The 25502-nt window shown below is 40.0% G+C and overlaps 1 protein-coding gene across 3 annotated transcripts in view; it reads left to right on the top strand.

The window, feature by feature from the left end:
* The window catches only part of clcn3 (chloride channel 3), a 237530-nt gene extending 212312 nt beyond the window's left edge, over positions 1-25218 (top strand). For 2 of the 3 annotated variants that reach the window (XM_063049496.1, XM_063049498.1), the window contains 3 exons: positions 1118-1334; positions 19269-19344; positions 22288-25218. In XM_063049496.1, the coding sequence (XP_062905566.1) occupies positions 1118-1334; positions 19269-19344; positions 22288-22446 (452 nt within the window). In that variant the 3' untranslated portion in view covers positions 22447-25218. The remainder of the gene's footprint in view (positions 1-1117; positions 1335-19268; positions 19345-22287) is intronic. The other variant, XM_063049499.1, reaches the window with a different exon arrangement.
* Positions 25219-25502: the final 284 nt, after the last annotated feature.

The following is a 25502-nucleotide window of genomic DNA, read 5'->3' as shown; positions in this document are numbered from 1 at the left end:
GGATTTCCAGCATCTGCAGATTTTCTCTTGTTTGTGATAGGATTTCTTTATCCTTGTGCTCAAATCCTCTTTCAGTGAAAACTAGCATAGCACTTGCCTTCCAAATGTTAGCTTGTTAGCTTTTCAGTTTTTATCATTCTCAAAAACATTAAGGTCCATTGGAACTCTCCCAATTTTTTTCTGTACCTAATGGACAACCTCAGTATTTTCCACCTCATGTTCCATCCAGAGATGTCCTTGGTCATTCACTTAAACCCCAGAGCCTCTCTGCATCCTTCTCATTGTTCACACTATTATAGGCATAAGGTGAAAATCCTCTTCAGTAATCACAAAAGCATAACTAGGGATCTTAGTAAATTTAAATTTTGCCAGGAACTTCTATTGTTTGAAAGTTAATTTTCTTGAGCATATTTCTAAAACGGTAATTAGATAAAACTGTGTCAAGTTACATTTGATGTATACAAATCAAGCAGATTCAAGTAGTGTTAACTGATTATCATTTAAGGAGAGTTGAAGATGAAAACAAACTAAAGGGAATAACTGCCTGACATGCATTGAATTGGTGTCTGATCCCTGTAAGAAAATATTGGAAAGAGAAAAGTAAAAGATGTTTTAAGAAGAAAGCTGTAGGGAGTAGATTGTAAAGTTGCTGGTATATCACTTTAAGCTGCAGCTTCCTTCTCATTCATGATATCCCCCGCGCTTCCCCCCCCCCCTTAAAAAGAAGAGCTCATGATAGAAGAGGTTTGGAAGTTGATTGCTTAATAGAAAAGAAGAGAATGGAGAATAGTTGCTGGCATCATTTTGGAATTCTTGACATGTTTTGTGGCGGTGTAGAAGGAATCAATATTAGGAGAACGTAAGAGAGAATATTGTTCACTCCTATTTTCAAAGAATAGAAAGTATTCATTCTGTACAGTCAGCTCCCAGTGTGTATGTTTCTCTTTGTTTTCAGTGCAGCCAGTAAGTTTATTACACATTCTGATAGAAAGTATATGCTGCAGGTTATATAGTCATAGTTTTTTTTCATTCAGAGGAAAATTAAACAGTGCAAATGAATTGAAATAATCAACAGTCCAGAATCCAAATTTTTGTTATTTCTTTTCTGTCTTCTCAGAAAATGCTAGAAGAAAACAAGAAGGCATTGTCAGCAGTTCCAGAGTGCACTTCACCCAGCATGCTCCGACACTTCCAGCAGACAGCCCACGCCCTTTGAAGCTGCGAAGTATTCTTGATATGAGTCCATTCACCGTTACAGATCATACGCCCATGGAGATTGTAGTGGACATTTTTCGTAAACTGGGTCTGAGGCAGTGCCTTGTAACGCACAATGGGTAAGTAATAGAGCATAGAAAACCTACAGCACAATACAGGTCCTTCGGCCCACAAAGCTGTGCCGAACGTGTACTTACTTAGAAATTACCTAGGGTTACCCACAGCCCTCTGTTTTTCTAAGCTCCATGCACCTGTCCAGGAGCCTCTTGAAAGACCCTATTGTATCCGCCTCCACTGCTGTTGCTGGCAGCCTATTCCACACACTCACCACTCTCTCTGTGTAAAAAAAAAATTACCTCAGACACCTCCTCTGTACCTACTTCCAAGCACCTTAAAACTGTGCCCTCCTGTTTTAGCCATTTCAGCCCTGGGAAAAAGCCTCTGACTATCCACATGATCAATACAAAATTTTGAAAGGGGTAGATAAAGATAGAAGTAGGAAAGTTGTTTCCATTGGTAGGTGAGACTAGAACTAGGGGACATTGTCTCAAGATTCAGGGGAGAAGATTTAGGACAGAGATGAGGAGAGACTCTTTTTCCCAGAGAGTGGTGAATCTGTAGGATTCTCTGCCCAGGTAAGCAGTTGAGGCTTCCTCACTAAATATATTTAGGATACAGTTAGGTAGGTTTTTACATAGTGAGAGAATTGAGGGTTATGGGGAAAAGGCAGGTCGATGAAGCTGAGTTTACGGACAGATCAGCCATGATCTTATTGAGTGGCGGGGCAGGCTCAATGGGCCGGATGGCCTACTCCTGCTCCCATTTCTTATGTTCTTATGCCTCTCATCATCTTGTACACCTCTATCAGGTCATCTCTCATCCTCCACCGCTCCAAGGAGGAAAAGGCCGAGTTCACTCAACCTATTCTCATAAGACATGCTCCCCAATCCAGGCAACAATGTTTGAATCACCTCAAAAAATGTATGGCATACAGTAATTCTGGCTGCGAAGACATGCTGAAATTAAAAAATATATATATTTTAAAGTTAAATTTCAATTATATTTTGATGGAACTAATAGCGCACGATTGTGCTGGAAGAATTTTCATTCTATTTTGAACTTGTGTTTGAGAACCAGTCAAGGGGGGAAAGAAATATTTAAAGCAGTCTGTTGAATATGTGGAGGCTTTAAGATATGATGTGCTCTAAAGTTCACTCATATGTATTCAACTTCCATTCATGTAAAGCATTAGGTTCCATTTCTCAGGGGTGGGGGTGCAATATCACCATCCCTTTTCAGAAATTCTCTCCTTTTTGCAGCCAGTTTACAAAGTGATACTATCCATTTGCTTTGAATTAAAGTATACTGTATGTACATTTCTTAATGCATGGTTATCAGTCACAAACAGTTCATTGATCTTGGTATTGCAAAGTTGACATTGGTGTACTTTGTTGTATACAACAGGATAAAGCAGTGGTGCTGTGTGAGTAAATTTTGCTCTGGTTTTCTCATTACATCTGCATATTTTCAGTTTTGTTGAACATTGGTAGTGCTGCTGACAGAGAGTGAACTTTATGGAAATCCAATATACTTGCTTGGTAAGAGTACCTGGAACGGCAAAGAGTTTTAGCAAAAAGGGAGGCAGGTGGAGTAAGTGGATTATCAGGAAATTGTGTGTCATCATGAAATGCAAATTGTTTCTCACCAACACCATCAGGAAGAGGAATCTAGTTCCTACTATGATTCAATCTGAGTTCTTCTCATTATATCTTTTGCATAAATTCCCAGCCAGCAGTCAAGGAGGCGAAGTTCCAGACCATGACAGGAGATGGCTTGCTGACTCTTGATGTTAAGGCATTACACGTCTCAAATGCACAGACTTCTGTTCATGGGGAAAATTAATCTGGGCTTGTGGCTACATGTAAATTCTGCAGCTAGTGGAGCTCGTAGTGTTTAATGAATAGCTCTTATCGGACAATGGGAGTCAAACACCAGCATTAATCTCTAAATGGACTCAAGTTGAAAAATAAGCATCTTTGAGATGTTTGGAAGTTCAATAGTATTCTTTAGATTTGAGCAGATGGGCTTACATCACGTTTGAAGTAAGAATGGCAGACACTCTGCTTAGTCCTGTTCTTCATTTGTTTTTCTCCAGTTTACCATCATGCTGATTTGACATTTCTTGTTCATCTCATCTCAACTGTTCTTTTAAAGTGTTCTTTTTTTCTCAATCCTGCTGCGTTCCGTGGGGTTAAACCATATCCATAACATGTTTGATTTGGGTTTCGGAATTTAGGCTGGGTATTCTACAATGAGTAATTCTCTGCGTTTTTCCCTCTATCTATAAGGCACAATTAAGAGCGGATTGTCAAAATGTGTTTTTCCTCTTTTCCCTAGTTCTGAAGAAAGGGTTTTGGACCTGAAGTATTGACTCTGGTTCTCTTTCCACTGGGGATGCTTGTCCTGCTGAATGGTTTCATCTCCTTCTGTTTGTGTTTCAGGAGTTGCCTGGATACCTTCAATTCTCCTTGATTCATACACAGTGTCCACTTTATTAGGTACACCTGTACACCTGCTCGTTAATGCAAGTATATAATCAGCCAACCATGTGGCAGCAACTCAGTGCATAGAATTATGCAGACGTGGTCAAGGAGGTTCATTTGTTGTTCAGACCAAACAGCAGAATGGGGAAGAAATGTGATTAAGTAATTTTTTGTGCAGTTGTTGGTACCAGTCAGGGTGGTTTGAATATCTCAGAAACTGCTGATCTACCGGGATTTTCATGCACAACAGTCTCTAGAGTTTACAGAGAATGGTGTGAAAACAAAAAACATCCAGTGAACGGAAGCTCTGTGGGTGTAAATACCTTGTTAATGAGAGAAGTCAGAGAAAAATGGTCAGACTGGTTCAAGCTGACAGAAAGGCGACAGTAACCTAAATAACCATCTGTTACAAAGTGGTGTGCAGAAGAGCATCTCTGAGCACACAACACCTTGAAGAGGATGGACTACGGTAGCACAAACGTAGGCTCAATGGTCACTCTATTAGGTGCAGGACGTTCCTGATAAAGTAGCTACTAAGTGTGTAGCATTGATACCAATGAAGGAACATGCTATCTTTCGTAACAGGTAGTCTGGATAGTTGGTAGCCTAAATATTCACTTTGATCATCACCTTTGCCGCATGTGGTATGATTTATCATCTGCAGAATGCAATACAAAAAGAGAGACAAGATAATAGGAGCAGAAGTGATTCACCTAGTCTTCTGGAGAAGGAGTGGTCCACTTGATTGCCTGCCATTCAGTATCATCATTAAACTGTAAGACATGGAGCAGAATTAGGCCATTCAGCCCATCGAGTCTACTCCACCACTCCACCATGGCTGATCCTGGATCCCACTCAACCCCATACATCTGTCTACTCGCTATATCCTTTGATGTCCATTTCAGTCAACTTCTGCCTTAAATATAACCACGGATTTGGCTTCCACCGCCATCTGTGGCAGAGCATTCCACAGATTCACTCCTTTCTGGTGGAAAAGAATTCCTCCTTGCCGCTGTTCGAAATAGTTGCCCCTCAATTTTGAGTCTGTGCCCTCTAGTTCTGGGTACCCTCACCATAGGAAACATCCTCTCCATATCCACCCTATCTAGTTCTTTCAACAATTGGTAGGTTTGAATTATTCCCACATTTTTCTAAATGCCAGTGATTATAGGCCCAAAGCTGCTAAACGCTCCTCATACGTTAACCCCTTCATTCCCGGAATCATCCCCGTGACCTCCTCTGGACTCTCTCGAATGACAACACATCCTTTTTGAGATAATGGGGCCCAAAACTGTTGACAATATTCAAAGTGCGGCCTGGTTAGTGTCTTGTAAAGGCTCAGCATTATCTCCTTGCTTTTATATTCTATTCCCCTTGAAATAAATGATAAAACATTGCATTTGCCTTCTTTACCACTAGACTTAACCTGTCAATTAACCTTCTGGGAGTCTTGAATGAGGACTCCTAAGTCCCTCTGCACCTCTTGATGTTTGAAGCTTCTCCCCATTTAGATAATTGTCTGCACTATTGTTCCTTTAACCAAAATGCATTATCATACATTTCTCAACACTGTATTCTATTTGCCACTTTTTCCCCATTCTTCCAGTTTGTCTGAGTCCTTCTGCAATCGCATTGCTTCCTCAGTACTACCTACCCCTCCACCTATCTTGGTATCATCTGCAAACTTTGCCACAAAGCCATCAATTCCATTATACAAATCACTGACAAACAATGTGAAAAGTAGCGGTCCCAATACTGACCTCTGAGGAACACCACTAGTCACTGGCAGCCAACCAGAAAAGGCCCCTTTTGTTCCCACTCGCTGCCTCCTGCCTGTCAGCCATTCCACAGTCCAAGCCAGTATCTTTCCTGTAAAACTATAGGATTTTATCTTGTTAAGCAGCCTCATGTGTGGCACCTTATCAAACACCTTCTGAAAATCCAAGTAATTGACATCCACTGCCTCTCCTTTGTCCACCCTGTCTGTTACTTTCTCGAAGAACTCTTAACAAATTTATCAGGCAAGAGTTCACTTTACAGAAACCATGCCGACTTTGACTTATTTTATCATTAATTTCCAAGTACCCTGAAACCTCATCCTTAATAATAGACTCTTAACACTTTTCCAACCACCGAAGTTAAGCTAACTGGTCTATAATTTCCTTTTTACTGCCTTCCTCCCTTCTTAAAGAGTGGAGTGACATTTGCAATTTTCGAGTCCTCCAGGATCATGCAAGAATCAAGTGATTCTTGAAAGATCATGACCAATGCATCATGACTGAGCTGTCCCAGGCCTCTTCTCTGCTAGTTTGAAAAACCCAGAATTTGCTTGGAAGTGTATACCCAAATTACCATTCCCCTTTGGTGTTTCTTGTAACTTTTTATATTCGCAAAAGAACAACAACCTCATCCCAGGAATTAGCCAGGTTGGTCTCTTGTGGACCATTTCCCATGCCAGTATGTCCTTTCTTTAAAAACAGTACACAGTACTGCAGGTGCAGCAACACCAGTGCCCTATATAGTTATACAATACTTCACTAACAATAAAGGACAGTGTGCTATTTGTTGTAACGACTTGCTGCACCTGCATATCAACTTTTTCAGCTTTGTCCACAAGAATAGAGCTGTAAAGCATTACAGCTGGGCCCATTTAGCCCATGCTGGCCTAGTCTCATCTACCTGCACCCAGATGGTATTGTTTCAAACAATTCCTATCCGTATACCTATCCAAACTTGCCTTCAATATTATAATCCAACCCATATCTCCAATGTTTGCTAGCTGATTGTTCCACACTTGGACTGTACTCTGAGTAAAGAAATTTCCACTCAGGTTTAAGGTGAAATATTTAGGGGGAAATCAATGACCTAGTCTTTAGGCTGAGGGGGAGAAAGCCTGCTTGCATTGCCTATCTTATACCCATCGTAATTTTTGTATGCCTTGATAAAATCTACCCTCATTCTCCTGCATACCAAAAAAAAACCCACCAGGCAGGACATGTCCTGTTCTCATTGCCACCCTCAGAGAGGTGGTACAGGAGCCTGAAGAGAGAGAGAGAGAGAGAATGTTTTAGCAATAGCTTCTTTCCCTCTGTTATCAATATTTTTTATTATAATTTATCATACCCAAGTTGGACCTGAATCCAGGTCATTGGATGAGTGAGGCTGCTTGGATAAATATAAGTTGGCATGGTATCATAGTGATTAGTGTAACACTGTACAGCAACAGCTATAAGAATGGGGTTCAAACCTGCTTGTGCCTGTAAGGAATTTGTACGTACTGCCTGTGGTCGCATGGGTTTCCTTTGGATGCTCTGGGTTTCTCCTACATTCAGAAGGTGTACAGGTTATTGAGATGTAAGCATGCTATTATGGCACTGGAAATGTGGCAACACTTGCAGGCTGCCCCAGCACATTCATGATGCAAGTGACGCATTTCACTCGATATTTCAATGTACATGTGGCAAATAAAGTGAATCTTTAAATCTGGCAATACTTATGCACAAAATTCTGATGGGAATTGATGATATATCTAAGGATGATGTTTTCTCTACTTAGAACTAGGGACCACAGTTTCAAAATGAAGGGGTTTTCATTCAGGATTCAATTGAGAAAAATACCTTCATCCAGGGGTAATAAATCTTCTGAATTCATTACCTAAGAAGGTGGTTAACAAAGATCAATGAATTTTAGATTATTAAGTGATCAAAGGATAACAGGGTTGGTTCAAGAGAGTGACACTGAGGTAAAAGATCAACCCTCATTTCATCAAATAGTAAAGCAGCAGTAAGGAGACAAGTCACCTCTAATTTCTGTTTCTTATCAATCATACATGTAATTGATTCATATATAGATGCACTGGTCTGTACTTTCCCTTTATTATTCCTTTGCTGCTTTCCCTGGATTTATCCATCACTGGGACAGAAGAAGGTGGACCTTGATATTTGTCACTTCCAATCCTGTGATCCTGCATTTCATTTTCAGGTGGGAGTAGCTGTTCGACCTATTAGCTTTGTGCTGTAGCAACAATGTTTAATAGGCCCCAGAAGGTGATACTTCCAACACCCTGGCACAGTGAAACTGAAATGATTCACTTGTGAAATAAGAATATTGTGCCATTTAACCCATGTCTACTTTTGTACTGAGGACTATCGGCCACTTGGTGTCACTAATTATTTATAAGGCATACTGAAAATTATTGGTGGTAGTTTGGTTTTTGACAGCTTCCAGTTGAGGTTTATTTTTGTGATCGCTTGATGTGAGCGCCCTCTGCTGGCTCAGATACACCTCCCCTGATGACATAGCTGGAGGAACTCAGCAGGTCAGGCAGCATCAATTGATAGGAATAAGTAGTCGAAGTTTCAAACCGAGACCCTTCACCATTTTGTGTGTATTACCTGGACTTACCGCATCTGCAGAAGCTCTGAGGTTTATGTCTCCTGATGACATAAATGACATAATGGGTTATATCATTTTCAAGGATCAACTTTATTTGTCATAGACATTTACATGGATTATGAATTTGATGTGGCGAGTTAGGACACAGCAACAAGCAACAGCATTGAACAAATATATAAAAAGTAGAGTTAGAGATGGAAGAAAAATGTGGAATAAAATGCAGTAAATACATAATGCTGGCATGAATTTACAGCGTAAACAGCATTATAAAAAATGGTTTAAAATGTTGACAAAGCACGTAGTGGGGGGATGGAGGAAGCAAATTAGAATGGTTGATCAGATTAACTGCCTGGGAAAAGAAACTTTTAAGATGGTATGAAATTTTAATTTTAACAGGCCAATAGCGCTCTTCAGAAGAAAGCTTTTGGAAAAGGCAGTTTACGTATTTTTCTGTATTGCTGAGGGCTCTGGCGGAGATTTTCACATCATCTTTAGCCACACATAAGGCACTGGAAGAGTGTAGCTAATGTTTTCATATTTAAGGAGAATAGTGGGCACTATGTCAGTAGTAGGGAAGCTATTTCAAAAGCAATTCTTAGAAATGGAATTTATGGTCACTTGGAAAGAAAGGTGACTGTTGGGGAAGGGAAGAGAGTCAGCATGCTGTTTTGTGTAGCAATTCCTGCCTCACAAATTGCACTGTTTTTGAAGAGGTTACTAAGAAAATTGGTGAAAGGTAATTCAGTAGATGTGTATGCTCAGCTTGAGCTAGGCATTTGGTAGGGTCCTTCATGATAGGCTGGTCCCAAAAGTCAGCAGGCATGGGATCCAAGGTGCTTTGGCAAACCGGATCCAAAGTTCGTCTGCTGATAGGTTAGCCTTGCTGGGTAGGTCTTATGACTGGTAGTCTGTAACTAGTGGTGTACTGTAGGGATTACCGCAGGATGAGAATGTCTGTGATCCTGCGTGTAAGTTGGCTGATGACACAAGGATGGAGGTGGTTGCCCAAGAATACACAGGAATGTATAACAACTGGAAAATTGGGTGGAATGGTGGCAGATTGAATTTAAACCAGAGAAGTGTGGTGTAATGTGTTTTGGGTCATCTCATACTGGGTGGATGTATAGTAAATGGCACAGATTATACTTAATGTGTGGCAGGAGTTTGGGGTGCATGTTCACATCTCCTTGAAAATGGTAACACAGGTGGATATGGTAGTAACGGACATGTTTAGCATTTTTATAGGCAGGAGTATTGAGTATAAGAATTGGAACATCATGTTGCAGCTGTACAAGACATTGATTAGGGCAAATGTTGAATATTGTGTGCAGTTTTGGTCACCTCTTCATAGGAAGAACGTGGTAGCTCTATAATGAGTGTAGAAGAAATTTAGCAGGATGTTGCTGGAATGGAGAGGTTTCGTTGTAAGGAAAAACTGGATAGGCTGGTATTGATCTCACTGGAGCACAAGAAGCTGAACCTTATAGGTGAATAAACACTTGTCAGCCTTCCAGCTGAGAACAGGCATGTATTATAGCTGACATTTTGATGACATAAGATTGGAATATGTTGAATCCTTGTGAGTTGAGTTAAGAAACTGCAAGGGCAAAAGGACCCTGATGGCAGTTATATACAAGCCTCCCAACAGTAGCTGGGATGTGGACCACAGATTACAACGGTAAATAGCAAAGGGCAATGTTATGATAGTCATGGGAGATTTCAACATGCAGGTCAGTTGGGGAAATCAGGTTGGTAATGGATCTCGAGAGTGAGTTTGTGGAATGCCTATGAGATGGCCGGAGATGCTGGCAGGGATGAAAGCAGAGCAACAATGGCGTGAGTTTTTGGGAAAATGAGAAAGATACAGTATAGATGTATTCCAAGGATAAAAGGACTCTGATGGCAGTTATATTCAGGCTCCCAACAGTAGCTGGGATGTCGACCACAGATTACAATGGGAAGTAGAAAAGGCGTGTCCAGCAGGCAATGTTACGATAGTCATGGGAGATTTCAACATGCAGGTTGATTGGGAAAATCAAATTAGAAATGGATCTCAAGAGTGAGTTTGTTGAATGCCTACGAGTTAGCTTTTCAGGGCAGTTTGTTGTTGTGCCTACTAGGGGATCAGCTGTACTGGAATGCGTGTTATGTAATGAACCAGAGGTGATTAGGGAGCTTAAAGTAAAAGAACCCTTAGGAGGCAGTGATCACAATATGATTGAGTTCAACTTGAAATTTGATAGGGAGAAAGTAAAGTCTGATGTAGCAGTATTTCAGTGGAGTAAAGGAAATTACAGTGGTATGAGAGGAGATGGCCAAAGTAAATTAGAAGGAGATGCTGGCAGGGATGACAGCAGAGAAGCAATGGCACGAGTTTCTGGGAAAAATGAGGAAGTTGCAGGATTCCAAAACAAAGAAATATTCAGATAGAAAAATAGTATAACCATGGCTGACAAGGGAAGTCAAAGCTAATGTCAAAGCAAAAAAGAGGGCATACGGTACATTTGTGGGAACACAGAGGATTGGGAAGCTTTTAAAACCCAACAGAGAGCAACTAAAAGAATCATTAGAGGGAAAAGATGAAATAGGAAAGCAAGCTAGTGGAAGACACTAGCAGTGTGCCAGATGTTCAAGGGTGTGAAGGAAGAGAAGTGAGTGCAGTTACTATTACAAGGGAGAAGGTGCTGAAAAAGCTGAAAGACCTAAGGTACATAAATTTCCCGGATCAGAGGAACTGCACCCTTGGGGCTGAAAGAGGTAGTGGTAGAGATTGTGGTGGCATTAGAAATGATCTTTCAAAAATCATTGGACTCTGGCATGGTGCCAGAGGAATGGAAAATTGCAAATGTCACTCACTCTTTAAGAAAGGAGGGAGGCAGAAGAAAGGAAATTGTAGACTAGTTAGCCTTGCCTTAGTGGTTGGGAAGATGTTGGAGTCAATTTTTAAGGATGAGGTGATGGAGTACTTGGTTACACAGGTCAAGATAGGACCAAGTCAGCATAGTTTCTCTGAGGAGATTACACATAGGACAGATGCAGTGGATGTTGTATATTTCGACTTTCAGAAGGCCTTTGACAAGGTAGAACACATGTGGCTGCTTACCCAGTTAAGAGCCATGGTATTACAGATATGTTACTAGCGTGGTTAGAGCATTGGCTGATTGGTAGAAGGCAGCGAGTGGGAATAAAAGGAACCTTTTCTGGTTGGCTGCCAGTGACTAGTGGTGTTCCACAGGGGTCGGTGTTGGGACCATTTCTTTTTATGCTATATATAAATGATTTAGATGATGGAATAGATGGCTTTGTTGCCAAGTTTGCAGATGATACGAAGATTAGTGGAGGGGCAGCTAGTGTTGAGGAAACAGGTAAGATGCAGAAGGACTTAGACAGATTAGGAGAATGGGCAAGAAAGTGGCAAATGAAATATAATGTTGGAAAATACATGGTCATGCACTTTGGTAGAAAAAATAAATCTGCAGACTATTTTCTAAACGGGGAGAAAATCCAAAACTCTGAGATGCAAAGTGTCTTGGGAGTCCTTGTGCAGAACACCCTAAAGGTTAACTTGCAGGTAGAGTCAGTGGTGAAGAAGGTAAATATAATGTTTGCATTCATTTCAAGAGGTCTAGAATACAAGAGCAAGGATGTGATGTTGAGGCTTTATAAGGCACTGGTGAGGCCTCACCTTGAGTATTGTGAAAAGTTTTGGGCTCCTCATCTAAGAAAAGATGTGCTGGCGTTGGAGAGGGTTCAGAGGAGGTTCCCAAAGATGATTTTGGGAATGAAAAGGTTATCATAAGATGAATGTTGATGGCTCTGGGTCTGTACTCACTGGAATTTAGACGGATGGCGGGGGGGCTCTCATTGAAACCTTTTGAATGTTGAAAGGCCGAGACAGAGTAGATGTGGAAAGGATGTTTCCCATGGTGGGGGTATCTAGGACAAGAGGGCACAGTCTCAGGTTAGAGGGGTGTCTATTCAAAACAGAGATGCGGAGATATTTCTGTAGACAGAGGGTGGTGAATTTGTGGAATTTATTACCACAGGCAGCTGTGGAGGCCAGTTCCTTGGATGTCTTTAAGGCAGAGCTTGATAGGTTCTTGACTGGACATGGGATCAAAGGTAACGTGGAGAAGGCCCCAGAATGGGGCTGAGTAAGGGGAAAAAAGGCCATGATTGAATAGCAAAGCAGACTCGATGGGCCAAATTTCCAAACTCTGCCCCTATATCTTAAGGTCTTGTGGAAAAACTCCACCATCTTCATCCCTGATGAAGAGGACAGAGTTTGTCATTGAATTGTCGGCTATAATTGATACCTGCACCCAACTGGAGGCCCAGGAAGAGTTTATTTGTCATCTATGCTGGGAAAGCACTAGGCCCTTTTTGAACCTCAATATTATTGAGGTTTATGACATTTTGACAGCATAGATAGGGTAAATAGACACAAGGTTAAGGAAATCTAAATTCAGAGGGCATATGTTTCTCATAGAGAGGATGGAGGTTATTTGGAACAAGCTGCCAGAGGAGATGGTAGATGTGCATACAACCAGTGTTTATAAAGAATTTGTACAGGTGTTTGAATAGGAGAGGAGTAGAGAGATTTGGGCCAATAGAAAGAAAATGTAATTAGTTTGGATAGACAACTTGACTGGCTTGGATGAGTTTGTACAAAGGTCCTGCTTCTGTGCTATAGGACTCTGTGGCTCTATGTTTGACTTTGAAGAGACGTCTGAAAAACCAAATATGAATGCCCAAGTGGGGGTGCCACAGTAGTGTAGCAGTTAGCGCAACAGTGTTGCATTTTGGGGCATCAGAGTTTGGGATTCAATCCCCACGTCCTATGTAAGGAGTTTATATATTCTCCCCATGGAATATGTGGGTTTACTCTGGGTACCGTCCAAAGATGTACCAGTTAGTAGGTTATTTGGTCATTGTAAATTGTCCTGTGATTAAACTAGGGTTAAATATGTGGGTTGCTGGGTGGCACAGCTCAAAGGGCCAGAAGGGCCTGTTCTGCACTGTACTTCTAAATAAATAAAGTTTAAAAAAAATTCATTACTTAGATGCAGATAATACTGGCATGGACAACAACAGTGGTGAGCTGTCTTCTTAAACCACTGCAATCTGGTTGGTGTTGATATTCCTGAGTATCTTAAAAAGGAAGAGTGTTTCAGGAGCTGTAGTATAGTTCCAATCAGGGTGGTATAAAACATGGAGGAATCTTGGAGGTAACACACAAAAAGTTGGAGGAACTCAGCAGGTCAGGCAGCATCAGTGGAGAGCAATGTACAGTCTACATTATGGGCCAAGATCCTTCCATCAGGAAGGAGTGGGAAGAAGCTAGAATAAGAAGGTGTGGGCAGGGGAAGGAGTACAACCTGGCAGGGGTTTGAGACCGGTATGAGGGAGGTGGGATGAAGTGAGAAGCTGCAATCTAGGAGGTAGTGATTTTCTTGTCATCCTTCCAGACTGTGCAGATTGTGATTTTGGGAGATGCTATTGAAGCACCCTAGGCAAGTGATGATACATAGTACAGTCATGGTTAATTGCAGGTACGAGTAATGATGTGTTAGCTGGAGTTTGGGTGCTTTTCAAGGATGCTGCTTTGACCTGAAGGCCATCCTTCAATGTTTACTTATCCAAACAAATGGAGAGGGTTCCACTTTATTCCTATTCAGAGCTCAGATAGCAAGCATATCATTAAATCTGTTGTCCAGTCAATTTTCTAGTTAAAAGTGAACCCAGGAGTCGGAATGATACTGGGTCTGTCTGCCTTCTACTCATGACCCACTCTGCCAGCCAGCTTTATACCATGAGTAATCTTGATAAAATATACTGAGTCTTTTCATCCAAATGGCAGGTGCCCCAGCATCAATCTCTGTGTCATTCCATTCATCATAGCCTCTTACCCTGAAAATGACATGTTTATCTCTACTCTGTTTCCTGTCTTTAATCAATACAATGCATCACACCAGCTTGTTCCAACTTCAAAAATACTATTAAAATTGACAAATATAGTTTTCCTTTTATAAATTCATTTAAACTCTGCCAAATTCTATTATGTTTTTTCTAAGTGCCCTATTTCTTTCAGTTTAATAATGGATTACAGTATACAGGGACATCTTGGTACCGTAGTGGTTAGCACAACAGTTTACTGTACCAGCGACCCAGCTTCAATTCCCAGTGCTGTCTATAAGGAGTTTGTATGTTCTCCTCATGGGTTTCCTCCAGGTGCTCTGGTTTCCTCCCACATTCCAATGATGTTCCAGTTAGTAGGTTAATTGGTCATTGTAAATTGTCCTGTGATTAGGTGAGGATTAAATCAGGGGTTGCTGGCAGTGTGGCTCAGAGGGCTGGAAGGGCCTACTCCACACTGTATCTGAATAAATAAAAGAAAAATATTTTCCTAATAGTGAATGTCAGGCCATGTCTGAGAGTGCCTGTTTGGAAGTCCCTCTTTTTTAAAATAGTGCAGTTAATTTTATACCTTTCAGTCTATGGGAACTGTTTTACATTTTTTCTGTTTTTGAAGATGATAACCACTATCCACTTAGCAACTTCTTTCAAACATTTGGGATGCAGGTCATAGAACCAAACAGGATCTTCAGCCGACTGAGTCCTCGCTTACCAGCCATTTACACAAATGCCATTCTCCACAAGAGATTCTGCAGATGCTGGAAATCCAGAGTAACACAAGCAGAAATGCTGGAGGAACTCAGCAGGTCAGGGAGCATCTGTGGATAGGAATAAAGAGTCGACCTTTCAGGCTGAGACCCTTCATCCAGACTCTCCATATTTCGATCTGTGTTCCCAGGTTATACCACCCAGCCACGCACTAGGGGCAATTTACAGTGACCAGCCCTCACATCTTTGGGATATGGGAGGAAACCCATAAGGTCACAGGGAGAATGTGCAGGCACCAAAACAGACAGCATTGGAAGTCGAGTTTGAATCTAGCTCACGGGTAATGTGAGGCAGCAGCTCTATTGAATGTACCTGACAAGTCAGCAAGTCCTGGACAGTTATTGGCTTTCAGACTTATTAGTTTTTATGGTGCTTTCTTTTCAATAAAACCTCATTGTGCTTTGACCATTTCAGGAGATTTTCAACAAAGGCAAATAAACAAACATTTGTTTGCAGGATTACTGTCAGCATTGTAGCTAGAGGTGCAAGTATTCTCACTCAGCCCTTCATAATGATCAACCTATACAGTTTCTCTGTTCAGTGTGTTATTGATATTATGTGAAGTAAATTAAATAAGCTGAGCCCCATCATGTGTGTTGTTGGAAATCACCAGAGGCAGTCATCCAATTGGCACTTCTAGCTGAAGACAATTACATGAACATCCAGATGGGGTTTGATAAAAGTCCTTATATGTTCAAAGTACATTTTTTTTCTCAAAGTATGTTTATGTCACTCTGAGATTAATTTTCTTGCAGGCATTCACAGTAGAATCAAAGATAAACTATACATAAAGACTGAAAAAGAATACAAGATTTGCAAATATGAAAAAAGACAAATAATAATAAAGTAAATTAAAACAGAGAATGTGAATTTTAGAGTCCTCGAAAGTGAGTCCGTAAGGTTGTGTTCAGTGATCAGTTCATTGTTGAGGTGAGGGAAGTTATCCACACTGGTTTAGGAACCTGATGGTTGAGGGATAATAACTGTTCTTGAAGCTACGGGTGTGAGAGCCAAGTCTGCTATACCACCTTCCAGATTCTCAGCTAAAGTCAAAACTCGCTGTCTGTTAACTAAAGCTGAAACTTGTGTTTAGGAAACCAGCTGTGTGTTAGGAGAGTAGGGAACTTTCTGTAATTAGCTCACTGTGATTAATGATGTCCTATTGTTTCCAACTATTCACATTTTTTTAAATGTCTTTGATGACAGAAACATCTAATTTTGCCAGTGCACAAGCCATGTATTAGTTGAATTGTATGCAGGGCAGATTGAAATATAAAATTTAAAAAGATCAATAGTTTGAACAAAAAAGGCAAAAATTATGGCACATTGATTGTAATTGCTACCAAATGTGAGATCATTTAACTTAGACAACAAATGCATGCTTTCTGAACAGTGAAGATCTGTAAACAGTATGAACACAACATAGAACAGAGTACAGCACAGTAACAGGCTATTCAGCCCACAGTGTTGTGCTGAACCCACTAAAAATCAAATCAAAAACACCCAAACACTAATCCCTCCATCTTCCTTACATCCATGTGCCTATCCAAATGGCTCTTAAAAGCCTCTGATGTATTTGCCTGTACCACTATACCAGGCAGTCTATTCCAGGCATCCACCGCTCTCTGAGTAAAAAAACCTTTCCCTCACATTCCCCTCGAAACTACTGCCTTTCGTCTTCAATGCATGCCCTCTGGCATTAGACATTTCAGTGCTGGGAAACAGATACTCTGTCCACTCTATCGATGCCTCTCATAATCTTGTAAATCTCTAACAGATCTCCCTTCAACCTATGATGTTGCAGAGAAAACAAACTCATTTATCCAGCCTCTCGTGATAGCACATGCCCTCTAAACCAGGCAGCATCCTGGTAAACATCTTCTGCAGCCTCTTCAAAGTCTCAATATCCTTCCTATAGTGGGGCAACCAGAACTGTATGCAGTACTCCAGATGTGGCCTAACCAGAGTTGCAGGAGTTACACGTTTTACCTAATGACCAACCACATGCACCATTGTTTGCTTTTTAATATTAAAATCTTATTGGAATTTGTTTGTTATGTGGCAGCGCAGCAATGCATTACAATACATAATAAAAATATTGTGAATTACAGTAAATATATATATTAAAAAGTTAAATGCAGAAAAAGAGAAAAGGAAAAAATATAGTGAGGTAGTATTCATGGGTTCAGTGTCCATTGAGAAATCTGACGACAAGGGGATGAAGCTGTTTCTGAATCATTGAGTATGTAATTCATTTTGCAGTAGCATTACAGTGCAATTCATAAAATATGCACTATATTGTAATAATTATTTAAAAAATTAAATCTGTAGTGAAAAAAGAGAGCAAAAATAGTGAGGTTGTGTTCATGGATTCATTGTCTGTTCAGAAATCTGACAACAAAGCTGCTCCTAAAAGATTTGCTTTATTGATCATCATGAAATGGATATCTTACACTCCCATCTATAACTATATCGATTGTGGTAGATATATTTAGAAAAGGTGATAAGTCGATATTATTTAAAACATGAAATCCTATATAGCATCAGTGTGAGGGCTGGTTGATCTAGAACCATTTAGAAATTGAAACTTATGGAAGTGGCTAAAATGAACGCCTTGGTGGTAGATTTTTAAGAAGCAGTAATCAAAGATTAGTGGGGCAAGGAGGATTTAAATTATTTTTTTGTGCAGTGCTGGAAAAGTTGGTGAAGGCTGAAGGAAGGTTCTGCAAACAAGAACCAGAAGAGAGAGAAATGTGTGCTGGGAATTTGGATGAGTAGACTAATTTTTACAGACAAAAGGCTTGAAGTTGATACGTTAACGGATATTAAGTTCATGACCTCAGTCCTTTGTGCTCTTTTGTACACTCAGGAGAAAATTTTACCAAACATCGCCAACAGGAAATTAGCAGAAACTGACTGATTTTAACATCTCTGTCTATTTTTATTCACCATTATTGGGGTGCACACAGGTTAATGAATTTCTAAGGAGTTATCCTTCAAACCCACAGTTAACAACCCTCAACTATGAGAAATCTGAAAATACCTTCATTTTGTGTTAATATATTAGCCTTCCGTGAAACCCATTTGAACTCTTTGGATTTCAAGATTATAGAAGTTTTCTTTTCTACCTTCTTCAAGAACTGGGTGGTAATGGGAAGGAAGCAGAAAATCTATCTTTTTGTTAGCAGGTAAACCAAGTATGTATTGTTTTCTTCAAAGATGTGTTGACAATTCTTCAACATCAGTTCATCTCATTTAAAGGTTTCTTCAGCAGCTGCTGCTGTGGGTTTTAATCTGGTGAATAAAAAAGTTAACTTGTATTTTATGAAAAAAATTATATATATTATTGATCTTGTATGCTTTTTCTTACCGTCTGCCATCCTTGCTAATGTGTTAGCCAAGAACATACTGAGAGATGTGATAGTACAATCAGTTGACAGGCGATGTGCAAGAATAACCCAGAGTAATTCGCTTTCTTCCCCACCCTACTTCCTCAGCACAGTCTCTTTTTTGCAGAAGAGTCTGCATTTGCCTGGGACCTGATGTCTGTCTACTGTACAGTGGGCCTCTGTGTGCTTTTGTACACACGTTACACACTGTTGAGGGTTTTGTATTAGGCTTTTGAATTTCACTTCTAACTCTTGACTGCTTCAGTTTTCATTCGCTTTCTCTCCTACCATGTTCATCCTGAGGAACCAACAGTGCATTGGGTTTATCTAAGTATTTTGGGGGAAAATTGAGCCAAGTAACTTTTAGAAGCAGTGTTAATAATAAATCCGAATAATGAAGATTTATGAGAACTTCAGAAGGTAATATGCGCTCTCTTTTTAAAAATGATCTGTGAACCTCCTTCCATACATTTGCTTCACCAAACTGCATGTTACAAAAAAGACCTGTGAAATGTAACCAATTGCATGGAGCAAATCTTACTACACAAAGTTTGATGAATTGGCATGAAATTCTTTTACCGACTTTGTTTAACCTGAAGTGTTAATTTTATTAGGAACTGATGAATATTTGCAAAATGGAAGCCAGCAGTTAAGCACGTAGCTGATGGCTGTTTCAGTAACACATAGATTACAAGGCCAAGACCTGGAGACAATGATATGTAGTTTGCATAATGTTATTAGAATCATGCTAACTTATTCTTTACGGCCTGCGCAGTCACCTTAACCAATATGATTAATGAAACACCATCATTCATTTCCATTGCTTGCAGGGGAGAGGGAAAGGGGCTTTATGCTTGATTTGTGAAGTTTGAACTATATAAGCAAAGGCATGTTATTTTAACATTTAAGCATTTTAGTTGCTGCATTTTGTCATGCATTTTATTTTTAATTATTTTCTGCAGCTTATTTTCCTGTTGTACAAACATAATTTGCTTCATTTTATTGCAACACGCAGTCATTAGCATAACATGATCTGTTTCAGGAATATCTTGGGGATCATCACAAAGAAGAACATATTAGAACACCTCGAGCAACTAAAACAACACGTCGAACCTGTGGTGATTAGTCATTGCAGCTCTGCTAAATAGAGGAATGAACTATTTTTAAAAAACTGCAGTGAGAGGAAGCATGAAACTGTGATATGAATACTATTGAAAAACCCTTTACTCAAAATTGTTTCAATTATTTGGGAATAACTAAAATTGCCTCTCAATGAACCATAAAAGTTTGTCTAACCTATATAGCTGTGAAGAAGTCTTTGTCTATTTTTATTAAGTTAAGACTGGATTAAATTCACCAGATATTGGTGATTTGTATTACTATCACTGAGACCTATGCTCTTTTCATTCTACTGCAGGCTCTGTATCTGAAAACCAATCGTCTTGTCGACTTTCTATTGATTGCCCTGCCAGCTTGACCTGAGCAATCTAAATAACTAAATGCAACGTCATGTTTATCTCTAGTTTATCAGCTGTCTATAGCTTATTTATATCTTTAATGCCATCTCTCTTGTCTTTTAAGCCAACACGTGCATGCACATATTTCAACCAGTTACTCATTGACAAGTAGAAGTGTAAAGCTTTTTATGGACTGCTGATACAAGGAATTCAGTTTAGAGGCATTATACTTTCACCATGCTGCAAATAGAATGGTTTGGAAGTACACTGGAAGTGTTAGTATTACCTATCTCAGCAAATTTTAACTCTATATCCATTGTAATTCATTTGTGTATCGCTAGTGTCTATTTCTACTTTCTCCCCAAAACAATGGCAAGAGGCTTTAATCTGGCATTCTGTGCTGATTCAGGGCAGGAAGTGGCTTGGTTTCCTGAGTCACAGAGAAATACTTCAGAGTATCTTTCCCTCTTATTGGCACACCATATTTTTATTTATTCTCACAGGTGGTTGCATCTCACCCTGCACACCATCTCCCTGCATGTGCATTGACCCAGCTGAGGTGCTGATGCAGTAGTGCATTATCCACAATGATTTGAGCACTCTTTCCTTCAATGGCAAATCCATGCTGGACAGCATAGAACAGAGATGAGAAGCAATTTATTTACCATAATCTTGGATTGTGACTATGCAGTCTAGAAATATGTAGAACTAGGGCACTGTAAGCCCCTCTACATTCATTGGAAGCAAAACAGGCAGAAATTTAATCTAATCCAACCATTTGGTTTTCTACAAATGGCTGTGCAACCAAGCTATTGGATATAAAGTGGAGGTTGGTAGGTTCTTAATTAGTAAGGGTGTCAAAGGTTATGGAGAGACAAGAGAGTGGGGTTGAGAGGGCTAATAAATCAGCCATGATGGAATTGTGGAGCAGTCTCAATGGGCCAAATGGGCTAACCCTGTTCCTATGTCGTATGGTTACTGATAACGGCATGGAAATATCAATGCTGGACACCTTCTATAATTAACCTGTTGATTTATCAAACAACTAAGAAAATGATGGTCTAACTTACCAGCCAGAAGCTCACAGGTTTGAGTGTTGCCGTGTTGCATCTTGTTGAAGAGAGGAATTGGATGGACTGGCTCCCAATCTATTTTCTTCCTAATGGTTGGATTAGATTAAATTTCTACCTGCTTTGCTATAATCCAAGAGTCTGATTCTACGTGTTTGTAGATTGCATAGTCACAATCCAGGCCAAAGATCATGACAACATCCTTGGTCATCTTCAGTTTGGAGTATTCCATGCCAGCTTGGCGGTATATCTGTCCATCAGCTGAATCTAGGGATGAAATTATTGCACTGTCCATGGGGTCAAGTGTGTGGTAAGCCATTCACTAAACAGGCTGCAGCTGTTAAGCTTAAAAGGGAAACTTGCAACTGACTGAGCTAACAGAAATGTAAAACTACAGATTACTCTAGGTGGGCTGCTGTGTTCTAGACCCATAATGTTGTTCTGAACAGAAAATGTCCCTGGGATCAGAAACTGAAATCTGTGCCAGTCTCATGACAGTCACATCAACCAAAGCCCCTCACTTTCTGGTTGAAAGTCCTTTTCCGGACTTGTAAGCCATTATGTCATGGTTTTCTTTTCCCTTATAACAAAGGAACAGTCAGTCAGCTCAGTGGTCTCTACTGATACCCGAAATGTAATGCTATTGGGAGTTGGTGTGTTTGCATGTGTGTGTATGGGGGCCATGATAAGAAACGTTGTGCGTTTACTGTGCATATATTTGTGTATATTCTTTACTTTCACAACTACACCGAAGATATTTTTGTACAGAAAATTAGATTCCATCTAATATGTTTTCTTAATTTATCTGATTTCTAAAAAATTTTAATCTAAGTACTATGCATACAGTAATTTTGTTTACAACGATAGTCGTGTGCACACTTTGTACTTTATAGTTCATGGTCAAGATAGAGATCACCTTCCAGTTTGTTTGGTGTTTAACATTGGAATTGGTATGTATTGAGCATCGCTTCACCTTCCTCAGATTTAGGTGCCAGTGCTGAGTATTCCCAAGTTGATTAGGTTGAGCAGTATATCCCGTGCTCCACCGCAACCATGTCTCCCTGTTTCCCACCCTCCTGCTCCTCACCCACCACAGGCAAAGGTGCTTCCCAATGATTTGTTCATAATTCACGTTTCATGCATCCTGCTGCTGTTAGGATACTAACCAGATCGATGGGATGGTCACTATCCAATTTTACTCTCTGCTTTCTTCTTAATAATTTCATCAATTCCAACCATCTCCTTGCCAAATCTTGCAGCTAATACTTACCGATCAATGGAATTAACAAGGTACATCTTAAACGTCGTTTCTTTCTTGGGATGTAAATACTCCAGCTATTATATCTGAGCCAAACTACTTGAAGTTGCGAGTCCTACACTGATATTGATCACCACCAGTGGGATTGGCATGAACGTTCTCTGTCATTTTTCACCTGCTTCTCCCCTAACCTGTCCCTGCTGCTTCTTACCGCTGTTGCCGTCCCCTCACCGAATCTGGTCCTTTCACGTTCCATTTTTTTTTCTCCTTTTCTAGGCGCCTTCTTGGCATTATAACAAAGAAGGACATCCTTCGTCACATGGCTCAAATGGCAGACCAAGATCCAGAGTCGATCATGTTCAACTGAGCGTAATGTCAGAGGGTTGCGAGGAGATTGAGGAGGAAGTCCACCTGTTAAAGAGCACAGATATCTGACAGCTCTCCAGATTCCAGCGCAAATGGCATCACAGAAGGAAGACAAAAATCATATTGCAGCTCAGTTAGTACTGAAATCTGCTTTGATGTGGGAGTTTGTCAGCAGTGGCCCAAGTCAGTATTAAACCTGGTGCCCACTACTACAACTAGTATACCTAAAAATGTCCACTTTTAAGATTTTCTTTGTTGTCAGGATATACTATTAATGGATGAATGGCGGTGGAAAGCCATATGTAACTGGTCTTTCTGCCGTACTTAAACCACCATACCGTCATTGGTTTTTTTGGCGTCTCCAAGGTTGTGCTGAAGCCGACCATTTTGCCATAAGACACTGCATCTTCAGTACAGAAATATTGACAGCTGGAGTGTTGTTTCTGAAGGGGAAAGAGTGAGGAGATGGTGAAAGAGGAAGAGGTGTAGAATGCTTATTTTAAAATGAGCTGTGCTCACTTCCCTGAATACTTAACTACTGCGAAAGCTAAAGAGAACAGAGATCTTACTTTTCTGTGAATATCTCTGCCACTGAAGTAGACAGTCTCCATTATTAAGCTGGAATGAATCCAGTCCAAAGAAAAAACACCAATATGATACCAAACTGTATCAGGCAAGCAAAGGATCTGAAAGTCCTTCATCAAAATCAACAGTTTTTAAAGAAAGCACTTCTATAAGTTTGGTTAGGAGTAAGAGTTGGATTGGGCTTGGCAGTTGGTGAAACCTTTTATCTGTCCTGCATTTTTCTTTTGGTTAAGTCTTTTAATGAAATTGAGAGTTTTTTATTGTAGGATAACATGCTTTATTGTGCATTGATCCACCCCTCACCCACCACTGGAGATTTATTAGTAATTTCTGAATTATGTTTGCATAATTCAGCCACAGTATAGGACAAATAATTGCTTTTCTGTACTTTTAATGTTCACCTGTGATCATTGTAATGTTTCTAACTGGAATCTTGCATATGGTTTTATTAGATTTCAGTCAACTGTTGTGATAAATCATGCATTTCATATTCAGATACATTTTTACTGCTGACATCAGTGGCCAAATCTTGCAATCGAATCCATTTTCAGTGCATTATAGGTTTAATCTTTGCACTTTTAATTTGCGTCATTTTTCAGCATGGGCAGAGAATTTTTTTTAGAATGATTGGAATAATCCATTCTCACTTATCTGACCAAATGAAACAGCTATAAAACAGGCATTGCTCAAACTCATTGCATTTCAGGACAGTATTTTGCAAACTGTGGTCCTGTGGTCATTTTGAAGGGGCATTCAACTAAAATATAAACGGTTGAAGAACAGATGATACTTTTAAAATAACTTGAAGTTTGCACTAAATTGCTTACTGTTAGAGAGGTGACCTCCTGTATCTTTGCACGGAATTGAGGAAGGGTTTGCATTCCTTTTGTTCTGCCAAGCTGCTGGTAGGAGACTGGAACCCCGTGAGCATTTTCAGTGGACCTCAAGCTTGCCTGAGTAGAAATAAACTCAGCGGGAGCTACTTGAAAACGATTAAGCATTATCAGTTAATTGCTTCCTTGCAGTCTTTGTACATCCTCAAACAATAATTTAGCAAAGATGCCCGAGAGATCAACATTGGAATGTGTAGAAGAATAATTACAAATTTACAAATAACATCATTGCAGAATCCAACATCTCAGACGGCATATGCAGTTAAAAGATATCTCAGGCAGCTTTTGCGGCTAAAACCGTAGCATTTTCTGAAAGCGTTGGATTGACCGTTCAGTTCAATGTATTTAATAACTGGAATAATACAGCGCAAATACTGGAAATAAAGTTAAAAATGTGAAACGCCAGAGGTACAGAACAGGCAAATCAACAACTGCAAAGTGTGGAGAATGATTGACTTCCAAAATTCAGGGCCAAATGTGGTTCTGATATCTGCAGAAGAAACAGCCTTTTATCCCCTCTTCGTGTGGTTATAGATTATAGCTAGAATGGAGAGAATCAGACATCAACATAACCTTCCCTTCTTGTGTTAGTGAATCTGTAAGGGGTGACACGGTAGTGTGGTGGTTAGCACCAGTGATCACAGTTCGAGGCTGTCTTACCGCCGCTGTCTGTAAGGAGTTTACAAGTTTTCTCAGTGACTCTGTAGGTTTCCTCCAGGTGCTCCAGTTTCCTTCCACATTCCATAAATGTACAGGTTAGGATCAGTAAATTGTGGGCATGCGATTTTGGCTGTGGAAGCATGGTGACACTTGCTTCCTCACTGATCTGATTTGGCATAAATTATGCATTTCACTGTATGTTTCGATGTGCATGTGACAAGTAAAGCTAATCCTTCTTTAAGGGTGATTTAATATATTTGCCTCAACAACTTACTGTGTTGCGAGTTCCACGTCCTCCCCACTCTGTAGGTAAAAGTGGTCTGTTGGGTATCTCTGGCAATTATTTTTTGCTCTTACAAGCCAATGTGGCATCTACAGCACCTAAAACAGACTCTTTCCACCCATTTTACAGGCACCAGATAGAGCAGAAAGCTTTAAAGAGAGATCCTGTTGGGGTGGTGCCTGTGTCCAGTTGTTACCTGTTGCTCTGCTCTTGGTTAATGAAGAATGCTTCGTCTTTGTTAACCCGTGATGTTGCCTAGAATTGTATTTAATACTGATCCTCATTGTTATTTTTTAATTTATATTTGGTGTATTAGAATTTCACATTCTTAAGGTGAGCTTAATTATGGTTACTGTGAAAGTCTGATTATATATTATATTGTATTAAATTCTCCATTAAACAGTAAACCTTTGTTGGGAGTGTACTTGGAATGTTCCTGTGTTGACCTTATTCCTTCAGTTATTCAGCTGAGAAATCTAAAAGAATGCATCAGCCAAAGCATTGAATACAGGAATTGGATGTCATATTACAATAGTACAATATGTTGCTTAGGCTGCACTTGTGTGCATTTCTGGTCACCCTACTACAGGAAAGATCTGCTTAAGCTTGACAGGGTGCAAAAGAGATGGTGTAGATTGGAAGGTTTGAGTTATAAGGAGATTAGACAGACTGGATCTTCTGTTTTCCCTGCAGCTGAGTTGTTG

The sequence above is a fragment of the Mobula hypostoma genome, chromosome 5 (assembly GCF_963921235.1).
Source record: "Mobula hypostoma chromosome 5, sMobHyp1.1, whole genome shotgun sequence".
Classification (NCBI taxonomy): Eukaryota; Metazoa; Chordata; class Chondrichthyes; order Myliobatiformes; family Myliobatidae; genus Mobula; species Mobula hypostoma.
The sequence above is the reverse complement of the archived record's forward strand: the minus strand, read 5'-3'. Positions and strand labels throughout refer to the sequence as shown.